Source organism: Mastomys coucha, unplaced genomic scaffold (assembly GCF_008632895.1).
Source record: "Mastomys coucha isolate ucsf_1 unplaced genomic scaffold, UCSF_Mcou_1 pScaffold5, whole genome shotgun sequence".
Lineage (NCBI taxonomy): Eukaryota > Metazoa > Chordata > Mammalia > Rodentia > Muridae > Mastomys > Mastomys coucha.
In genome coordinates, this window is record NW_022196911.1 from 13,580,502 (window position 1) to 13,591,359 (window position 10,858).

Below are 10,858 nucleotides of genomic sequence, written 5' to 3' on the forward strand. Positions count from 1 at the left end.
CCACAGAAAGCAAGAAGGCTTTCCCTGGTGTGTCAAAGAGACAGTTATGGCTTTGGTTAGGTTAATCCCTCTGGTGCTAAACTCATGCATAAGAATTGAGTGATTGCCGTGCCATGCCAGCTCTTCATCAGTATTGTGAGTCTGAGCATATGTTTACCTTCATGGTTTAGTTGGCATTTAGTGTTCTCTCATTTCAACTCAAAGCACTCCCCCTGCTGGCTCCTATGCCACATCTGGCGCTGTGGAACCTCTCTTCATTTCATCTGCCAAGAGTGTATCAACAGAGTCCTTGCTGCATTTAGCTCTTAGCACTTTGAACATGTCATCCTCCAGTTTGTATGATGTCTGCCAAGAGTCCCACTGAGAGCACCTCAAGGGCTCCCCTATATGTTCTATGTTCTTCTTGGCACTTTTAAGATTCTGCAGTCTTTGGGAATATACACATACATGCACATGCACATATACACATATACATGCACATACACATATACACATATACATTCACATGCACATATACACATATATACCTGTTGAATGTGAACTGCCCCCCTCCCTGGGTTCCTGTGTTTGAACACTCTACCTCTGGGAGTGCTGTGGAATATTTAAGGAGTGGGTCTTGGTTAGTAAAAAGAATAGATTGCTAGACGCTGGATCTCGAAGGTTCAGCCTTCCCTTTGGTCCGGTGCTCTTTCTGCTTCCTGATTTGCTGTGGTGTGAGGAGCCCAGGTTGTGTGGGCATGCCCATGCCTGTGGCCAGTGCCATAACTTCCCTGCCACCACACACCGAAATGTCCTGATACTGTGGGCCACGGTAAACCCTCCCTCCCTCTCCCTGCTCCTGTGAAGTGTCCTGCCACAACACCAGGGAAGTGAAGCACGGGGTTGAAGGCTGATGAGTCCCCACACCCTCATTCACTTCTCCATCTGGCACTATCATGTGTGATGGCCCACATGTCCCCCGAATCTGTCCACTGCTTTTTCATCTTCCTTTTCATTTTTCTGACTGAATAATCCCAGTGGCCCTCCCTATCTTAGGACTTTACTAATCTTTCTCCTGATAACTTTTCCTGTGGGTGCTTTTGTTGGCTCCAGGACTTCTGACTGGTCCTTTTCAACGTTTTCTACTATAATATTCAGTCTCTAATTCATATGCTGCTTCATCTCCTTTTTTTTTTCTCATACCATTGAAAAATATTTTTAACCTGCTGTTGGTTGAACCTGGGGTTGAGGTTCCTGGCACTCAGGATCCGACAGGAAGAGCTCTCCCATCCTTGGGTCACACACCTTGGCATCTCATCCCAGACCTTGTCTGAAAAGCCTCAGAGGACAGTCTGGACTGCCTTGTCTCCAGCTACTTTCCCACGATCTCTTCCACACGCTGCTTTCCCAACCCCATCTGTTTTCTTGCTGTCTGCATGAACTCTGCCTTCGAAGGAGCCACAGTATTCCTTTGAGCCCTCACACACTGGTTTTGGCCACTTGGTCTCGGGTTAGGTCTGAGAAGATGGAATTGCTTCTGTGCTCAGGACCACATGCAGCGTGGATGGATCTGGACCACATGGCTGTGGTTGGGGGCTATGGTGGAGACTGCTGCTTGCAGACCCATTACCAAGGGCTCTCTAAGTTCCGTGTGGCCACAGGGTAGATTGAACACTCTCCTGGACCTTGGTCTATGGGTCTGGCACCAAAAAGAAGACCACTCTATGATACTGAGACAGACATTGCTTCAGAGCCATGAATGGGCACGTGTCCAAGTGGTTGCCGGGTTGACATGCCTGCTTTCAGCAGAATGAGAATGGCTGAAGCCAATTTATAGAAACATTCTAAAACTCCAAGGATGGTAAAGGGAAAAGTCACAGAGACACTGCTAGAGTCACCTCCCTCCAGTCCTCTAGCAGAGCTGCTTTTGCCGGGCAGTGGTGGCACATGCCTTTAATCCCAGCACTTGGGAGGCAGAGGCAGGAGGATTTCTGAGTTCGAGGCCAGCCTGGTCTACAGACGGGACAGCCAGGGCTATACAGAGAAGCCCTGTCTTGAAAAACCAAGAGAGAGGGATTGGGTCCAAAATCTCAGGCCATTGGTAGACATGGAACAGAGGTTGCCAAGCCTGTCCAGGGACTCAGGATGAGTGTCTGAGCACTCCTGGCAAACCCAGGCCATAACTAACAGTTCAGCAAGCCCACACTGGGTCCCCCGGGAGGTGAGACTCTGCACAGTTCTTTATGTAGGAGGAGTGTTGCTAAACAGCCTGGGGGAGGGGGGCTGGAGGTGAGCTACTTTCATAGGAGTGAACAGGAGTGAGTGCCTAGTACTGAGGCCCATTCAGAGCCTAGGGACGGGGCTGTTGGAGCCTGCAGGACTATCCCAGAAGCACGCAAACGAGTCTCTTGGGAGTCTCTGTGGTGTCAGAAGGGTTCCCAAGACAGACTGCAGCCCACAGAGCCTGGAGCCAAGCCAGGGCCCCGTCAATACCTGCTATGCAGTGGAGTTTCACACACCTGTTGGTTGCATACGTTTCTCTGGGTCCTCTGCGAGCTGGGCTGCCCTCCGAAGCACTAGTGGGCACAGTTGCCGCTGACTCCTAGCAGTGGTGATGGCAACAAGCTCATGGCCAGACAGAGCTACACCCTTTGTGGAGTGGGGCTGTCTGGGAGACTGGAATGTGAGCTACAGTCACAACTGTCCTCCTGAATCTTGGTTCCTTCCAGCAGTGTCTCACAGGCACCTGTGTGAATCCCAGGATCCCACAAAAGCACTTTTGTCCACAAATGTCTGAAAAAAGATATCAGCAGGGACCCCCTTATTCTATTACTTAATGAATTTTTTGTTGTTGTTATAAAATACACATAACATAAGCATTACTCTTGACCCACTCGTGAAGCCATGTGGTTGTCACAGCTACCTTGTTCTGGAGTGTGCTCATCACCCCCAAAGGAACACCTTCTCCCTTCCCTTAGCCCCCATCCCACTCACTGCCCCCAGCCCTGGGAATTCACCATCTGCATGATGGTTAATGTTGTGTCAACTCCGCAGAATCTAGGAGACAAATCTCTAAGTACATCTGCATGAGTTTCTAGACTGGGTTTATCGATGTGGGAAGACCCTCACCTAAATGTGGGACCCTTGGACGGTGGGCCCCAATAAACCCTTTACTAAGTTGTTTTTATCAGGTGTTCTGTCACAGTAACGAGATGGGTGACAACTTGCTTCCTGGCAATCTGTGCACTCAGCTTTGTGGCTGGCTGCCACACTTAATGGTGTTCTAAGGACGCCTGGGATCTGAAGCCTTTTCATCTGCCAGGACCATAACTTGCCTAAGTGTGAGAGAGACTGTCATAAGGTGTTGGGTGGCAGCATCTCCAAACAACTGGCTTTCTACAATCCACTGCACTCTAAATGACTTTTTGCACACACTCACACATGTCAGTGGAAGCCAGAAATCAACCTCAAGTGTTATTCCCCAAAAACCAACCACCTTGTTTTCTGAGACTGGATCTCTCAGGCTGACTGGAGTTCCCAGATTTAGCTAGGCTGACTGGCCAGTGAGCCCCAGGTATCTGCCTGAGTGCACCTTTCCAGTGCTGGGATCCCAAGTGTGTGCCAGCATACCTGGCTTCTTGTTTGAGTGCCAGGGGAATTAGGTGTGAGTCCTCATGGTGTCATGGCAGATACTTTACCAACTGGGCCGTCTCCTCAACTCCCCTGAAATAATTTTCACCAACAATGGCTGGTTAAAAATAAAAGATAATTCCTGGCAGTTTAGTAACATTTTACCTACGAAATCCCTTTAAAGTGTTATATTTCTTGTTTGGTTGGGTTTTTTTTTCCCCTTACGTTACAAGGAATATACGGTTTGATTGTAGTAATGAGTAACATTTGAGACAGTAGTAGTGTGACTAGTGTCTGACCACCCACCCTGTGCCTCTGGCACCCAGTAACAATGTGTGCGCTAAAGGCGCATGTCAGGGTCTCGGCCCTATCGCCTCCCCTGGCTACAGAAATCTTTACTGTTCAAAAATTCACCTCACCTCTCCATTTTAACCTTTACCACTTAAGAATTATTTATTCATTAGTTTCTGGAGCTCTTGAATTATTCTTTTGACATTTAACCCATTCCTGGAGGCTCCGAAAGTAGCCTTGTTGAAAGGGAAGATGAGGACAAAGTTGCCCGCGTGGTCGTTCGGTGTACTTCCGGCTTCCGGGAGGACATCGTTTGGTGTACTTCCGGCTTCTGGGAGGATGCCCGTGGGCCCCTTCGTCTTGTGGGGCTGCGACTGAGACGCATACGGGGAGAGCATCTTGTGAGGCGAGTGCCGAGCCTTGTGCCTTGGCTTGCTTTTGGCTGCCTCTTTTGTCAGAAGTCTGTCCTGCCTGTTCATCATCTCTCTCAGCTGGGAGGTTCGGGTGTGCTTGGGACAGATGTGCTGGACAGAGAGGCTGCTTTTACTGCCCGTCGTAAACTGTATGAGAGACGCATAGGAAGGGGAATTGGGGGCCGCACAGAGCTCACTCTGATTGCTCCTGGTAAGGGAGACCACAGAGTTTGCCGAAGAAGTTATCCCACCCTTTTGCTCCTCACTTCTGAGGCCGTTTAAGTATAACAGCTCAATAATATCATGGACAAGGCTTCTCTTGACTGAGACATCGGTGGAACAGTCCAAGGTCAAAGCAGGGCTGTAGTTGACTTCCAAAAGCCATGGCTTCAGGTTGTCATCAATAAGGATGTCAAACCCAAAAAGCTCGAAGCAGTTGTAGGCGGCGGGGACCGATGGAGCCACAGCCAGGACTGTGAGAATCACCATGTGGTTGATCTTCTGCCTCAGTAACAGGTCGTCCACATCCCAGTTCCGAAGGTAAGAGAAGAACCTGCTGAGGGTCCACTTGCAGCCTTGACCCACTACCTCTTTGATCTTCTGATATGAGGCTCCCAATTTGTTGATGCTGCTGTTGGTCAAATGGGAATAATAGTCTTCCAAATTACTGAGATCAAACTTCTCAGTGGCAAACCGCACTAGCCCTTCCTGGTACATGTAAATGGTCAAAGGCTTAAAGCCAGTGATGCAGACATAGATGCGGAGGTCGCATTTGTACCTACCCACGAGTAAGGGGTTACAGATGTACTTCTGTACTACATACGTGCCCTTGAACATGAAGTCTCGGATGTCACTGAAAATGATTATCCCCCTCCCTCGAGACAGCTCTGCTGGCTTGCAGATCCAGTAGCTTGGCTTGGCACCCAAATCCTGCTTTTCCTTGAAGTACTTGGCCACAAACTTGGTGTAGTCATTAGGCATGACGAATGTCAGGGGTGTGAACTCGTAGAGTGACTCACCGTAGAGCCTTCTCATGTACGCCAGGTGTTTGGCTAGGCAGTCCTTCCTGGTGAGATTGATCGTCCCTGGGTGATGGTTGAGCCTCTGCCAGGGCTTGATATTGACATACTCTGCCATCCGGAAGGAGGATGAACTCCAGTACAGATTCCAGTCCTCTACATCCTGATGTTGCTCATCAAATTTGTCCCACCCACGCTCCAGGAGGACACTCTGTACCAGCCCAGGTGTGCTCTCATCCACTCGGAACACCAGTGGCTTCAAGGCAGCCTCTTGGGTTTCATCTTCTGTCCTCAAAGGCTTTCTTTCCTAAACATTGGTCATCCAGACAGGATGAGACAACAGAGCTTCAGATGAGAGATGACATGGTTTCCTCTATCCCTCCCCTTAGCTCCTGCTTCTGTGCGCAGGAGCCCTCCCTGCCACCACTGCAGACAAACCCACCTCCACCTAGGCCTGCCATTTGTCTGCTTACCTGTACAGTATGTCCCTCTAGTGACAGTCCAAAAATCTCTGCAGGCACCCCATCCAAACTCTGCAGATCATCCATTGTGGTCCTGCCTCTGTGATCAGCACTGTATTGGAAAGAATAAGGGTAATTAGTGAAAACAAGAATATTAATTTTTTTAGTAGATAAGCAAATTTAAACACATCTTTTAAAAAAAGGTTGAGAGGTTAGAGAGACGGGTCAGTGGGTAAAGTACTTGTCACACAAGCATGAGGACCTGAGTTTGGATCCCTGATGCCCACATACAGTAGAGCTTGGGGATCAGTCAACTTAGTCCACTGAGTCAGTTCCAGGCCTTCAAGAGGCTGTGTCTCAAACAATGAGGTAGGATGTGATAGAAGAAGACACCCAATTATCAGCCTCTTGTCTCTCCACACCTATGAGGGCATGCACACCTGCACAGCTTGCATACACACAGGCTAACACCCACTCACACTCACACACAGGAGAGTGAGTCAATGCCATGCGATTCCTGAGAGTTTCCTCAAGCATGTGTTTTATAAACGTGAGGCACACTGTCACACACAGCTTGCTGTGATCCTAGGCATCCTGGGCTAGGACTGACTCCACCGAATGACACATGTTCGTTGCTACAACCTTGGTCAAGGGGCCGAATAAGAGATCTGCATTTGTAGTGTTTTCAAGCTGAGCTCAATGATGTCAATAAACATTTCAAGTTCTCTGTGTGTGTGCGTGTGTGTGTGTGTGTGGTGTGGTGTGTGTATATATGTGGTATGTGTGTCTATGTGTGTGTGGTGTGTATGTATGTAGTCTGTGTGCCTGTGATGTATGTCTGAGTGCATGTGTTGTGTGTGGTATGTGTGTGTGGTGTGTGTATATGTGGTGTGTGTGTCTGTTTGTATTGTGTGCACTATGTGTGGTGGGGAGGTCTCTGTGTGATGTGTGTGGTGTATGTGATTCGTGTATCTCTGTGTATGTGGGGTGTGTGTGTGGTATGTGTGTCTTTGTATATGTAATGTGTATGTGGTATGTGTGTCTCTGTGTATGTGATGTATGTCTGTGGGGTGTGTGTGTGTATGTATATGGTATGTGTCTTTATGTGACATGTGTGGCATGTGTGTGTATGTGTTAGGTGTGGTATGGTATGGTATAGTATGAGTCTGTGTTGTAAATTGTGGTGTGCATATACAGAGGGGCCACAGTCAGTTACTTTTAAATTAAAAATGCTTTTCTTTGGCAGAGGTGTAGCTCCAGGGTCAAACATTTCCTTAGAATGGGAAAGCTCTTGTTTTGGCACTAGCATCTCACCATACTATAGTCTACCTCTAAGAACTGGTCATGTTCCCTAAGCTTACTTGGTCACAAGCACTGTGGAGCCTGTTAGGACTTCATAAACAGCATGGGCAGGAAAATGGATTCAATAAACGTTTCAATGCCCATCCCCAGCATCTCCCCACTCTTGTGCCTTTCTTTCAGAAAGGCCATTGGGCTGCCATTCCCACATGAGGCAAGTCTGTTTGTTCCTGCATCAGGTGCCCTGCACATGATAGAGTAAATGAGGGGCCAGCAAACAAAAGAATGAGCAGGGAGGGATATAAGTGTATAGTCCTCTGTGTGTATGTGTTTATATGTGCATGTGTGAGTGCATGTGCATATGAATGATGTATGTGCATGTGTGTGATTGTGTGTGCATCTATAAGTACATATGTGTGTGTATATGCATGTGTGTGCATGTGTATATATGTCTGTGTGTGCATGTGAGTGCATATTAGTGTACACATGTGTACATGTGAGTGTTCATGTATGTGTGCATACATATATATGTGCTTGTGTGGATGCATCTGTGTGTGCATGTAAATGGATGTATGTGCATGTGAGTATGCATATATGTGCATGTGTGTATTCATAAGTGTGTACATGCATATATGTGTGCTTGTGTGGATGCATCTGTGTGTGCATGTGAGTACATGTCTGTGTGCATGTATGTGTGCATATGTGTAGAGTCTTGAAGTTGATGCCACATCTTCCTCAATTGCTCTCTCTCTTAGAAACTAAGGCTGGTTCTTTTACTAAGCTCAGAACTTAGCTTCAGCTAGTCTGGCTGGCCAGCTTGCTCTGGGATCTCTCTGGCTCCCCTCCACTGCACTAGAGTTACAGATGGGCTCCCACATCGACTCGGCTTTTACATGGGTTCTGGATCCAAATTCTGGTCCTCCTGCTTGTGTGACAAGCACTTGACCCACTGAGTCATCTCCCCAGTCCCTGCACATTTTCCCATATCAAACAGGAGTAGACACTTCTGGGGACCAGTCATCTGTGAGACTCTCACCCACTGCTCATTTCTGCTTCCAGCATCTCCTTACTTAGGTCAGAGGTCAGGAATCTGGCACCAAAGCGAACCCCTAAACCCAAAGTTCAGAAGAAAATTTTGTGCCAAGACAAAAAATTGTCACGGATGCTAACATTTACAAATAGCACACCCCAAACTTTCACCTCACTTTTCAGTCATTAACTGTGTGGGGGTAGCAATACTGTGTATATATGTCTCAGTGTGTGGAGGGATGTGGGTAAAAGTGTATGTGTGGATGTGGATGTGGGTGGATATGAGGTAGGTAGGTGGGGGTGAGGTGTATGTATGTGTGTGTATGTGTGGAGGGGTGAGATTTGGGGATGGGATAAGTTTGTGTGCATATATGTGTATATGTGGGGGGTAGTATGTGTATGAGCACGTGTGTGTGTGTGTGTGTGTGTGTGTGTGTGTGTGTGTGTGTGATGTGTGGAGATGGGCTGGCTATGAATGGGGGTTGGTGTGTATGTGTTTGTACATGGATGGTTGTGGGGGTGTGAGGTCTAATATGTGTGTATGTGGGAGGGTATAGGAGAGCCCTGGGGAGGTGGTGTACAGATGTAAGTGTATGGGTGTGAGTACAGGTGGGTGTGCAACGTGTAGCTGTTTATCTAGACTTCTAGCCTATAACCCACAAGATGTACTGATGGGAAATTGGCAAGATGATGTTACAACCAGACAGAACTGTAATGAAGACCACAAATACATGAAAAGTCTCGCAGCCTGGGGCACTTGGAAGCAGAGGCAGAGGGTCCTGCAGGGGCCCCGAAGCTTATCTCAAGCTTATCTCAAGCTTATCTCAAGTGGCACTGATATAAATATGAGATTAAACTGAATGCATCTTACTCAAGACTGAAAAGCCATGCTATGCTATGAGGAGCGTGAGACCTGCAAATGCATCACAGAGATAATAGGGCATGGTTAACTAACCATTCCACCATGTATTCAGGGAAGAGACAGTCATTTTGGCCCCCTCATCTTGTACCTTAGCTTAAATGAGCATCAGCCGAACTCCTGAGGCCAACAGCTTTATTCTGAACGGGTACTGTTATGTTTACATCTGGAGAATTCCTCACAGGCTCGCCCCAATTTGAAGTGCTATTTTGAAGACCAAGAAGCCTTTAGTGTGGCAGTGAAAGCCACGCCCACCTGAGGAGTGTTCTTGGCATCTTGTCTGGGGCTCATACTTCCACCACCATGCCTTCCTGCCACCCCTTCCCTTTATGATGGACTGGAATCCCTCCCAAACTCCAAGCTACAGTAAACCTTCCCCTCTTAAGGAGTTTCTGTCAGACATGCTCGTCACAGGGACACCACTCACCATTCTTTCCAAACGTAGAAGTTCATTTGGAGTCACAGTTCCCAGCTTGGTTGGGAACTCCACTAACTCCAAATGTGATTTTCTCACTAGGACAGCAAACTACCAAAGCTGACCACAGAAGGCAGGGCATCACGATTCCCAACTCTCATTTCTAGAAGATTCCTCTTGGGGGAACCCCTTAGTAGGTCTAACAGGTGTGCGACTACAGGAGTTTTGGCCTCTTTGTTACTAGTATACACTTCCAAGAGCTCACTTGGCACCAAGACTTCATATGTGGTCATCCCCAGAGGCGAATGCCCAACATCCACAGAAAAACTGCCTAAGGGAATCTGGCTATATGCTAAGATAAGACTTAGGAAGAGAAGGAACTGGGAGTCACCACAGTGTTTCACCGGGGAATGCCCCAACCAGGAATCCTCACTTGAAGACCCAAATCGGAGCAGGACAATGTCAACCCAGATCTTTGGGGATTAACCAAGACAGTCACATGTTACCACCTTCAGGAGCAGCAATGCAGGTGCATTTATGGAATGCCAGCCGTAGGTCTGAGATCTCATGTCAATGAAAATACCACACAGCACTTAACTGCATGGTAATTTGAGCCAGTAAAGGCACTGGAACCCTCAAGTGTGCCGCCAACAGACTGACCCACGTTTTAAAATATGCAGAGCTTGGTTGCTCCTCGCCTTCAACCACACTAATGTCATCAGAACACAAACATCATCTAATGAAAACCAACCCCTGATTCTGTAGAAGCCATAGGGAGGCTCATTACCAGATCATTGTTAAAATTATAGTTTTTGTGATCTCTTGAGTCTGGCTCAGCCCTGGCTACAAACTCTCCAGGCTCAGGAAAGAAAAGGGTCCATCTTTCCCATACTTTGATGTAATCCTGGGCAAGTGGGGTCCCACGAGAAAAGACTCAGTGAAAAGGCCTACAGACCAAGATGTGTTGAGGACACAACACCCAGAAGCCAGAGACTTCCATAACAGCAACAGGTTCTCAGCCACTCTTCCTCCCCCAACGGGCTCTCAAGTGAGAAGCAAGAGTAGGCTCTTTGCTTATGTCTTATCTCCTTGACACAGTCTCTGCTTAAAAGACAAACCGTGCCGCAATCAAGTCGAAGTGCAAATCTGCGTAACCAAATACCGTGAACTTCAGTCATGTCGGAACTGAGCGGGAAAGTCAGACATTTGATTGTTAAGCAGAGGGGCCCTTCTAGGGGACCCTGTTACTACGTCCATGAAAGCAGTTTCTACTGCTACAGACAGTAAGTTTCCCTGGGGGAATGCTGGCATCCAGCAAGTGAAAAACATAAAACAGAAAGCCACACTTATATTGTTTTTTTGTTTGTTTGTTTGTTTTGTTTTTTGGTTTTTTTTTTTTTTTT

At 47.6% G+C, this 10,858-nt stretch overlaps 1 protein-coding gene across 11 annotated transcripts in view; it reads right to left on the bottom strand.

Annotated features, from left to right (window-relative positions):
• Positions 1 to 4,031: 4,031 nt before the first annotated feature.
• Positions 4,032 to 10,858, bottom strand: part of Unc93a (unc-93 homolog A) — a 32,585-nt gene continuing 25,758 nt past the window's right edge. For all 11 annotated transcript variants that reach the window (XM_031353130.1, XM_031353127.1, XM_031353128.1 and 8 more), the window contains 2 exons: positions 5,806 to 5,905; positions 4,032 to 5,639 (listed from right to left, as the gene is read on the bottom strand). In XM_031353130.1, coding sequence (XP_031208990.1) covers positions 4,059 to 5,639; positions 5,806 to 5,905 — 1,681 coding nt within the window. In that variant the 3' untranslated portion in view covers positions 4,032 to 4,058. The remainder of the gene's footprint in view (positions 5,640 to 5,805; positions 5,906 to 10,858) is intronic.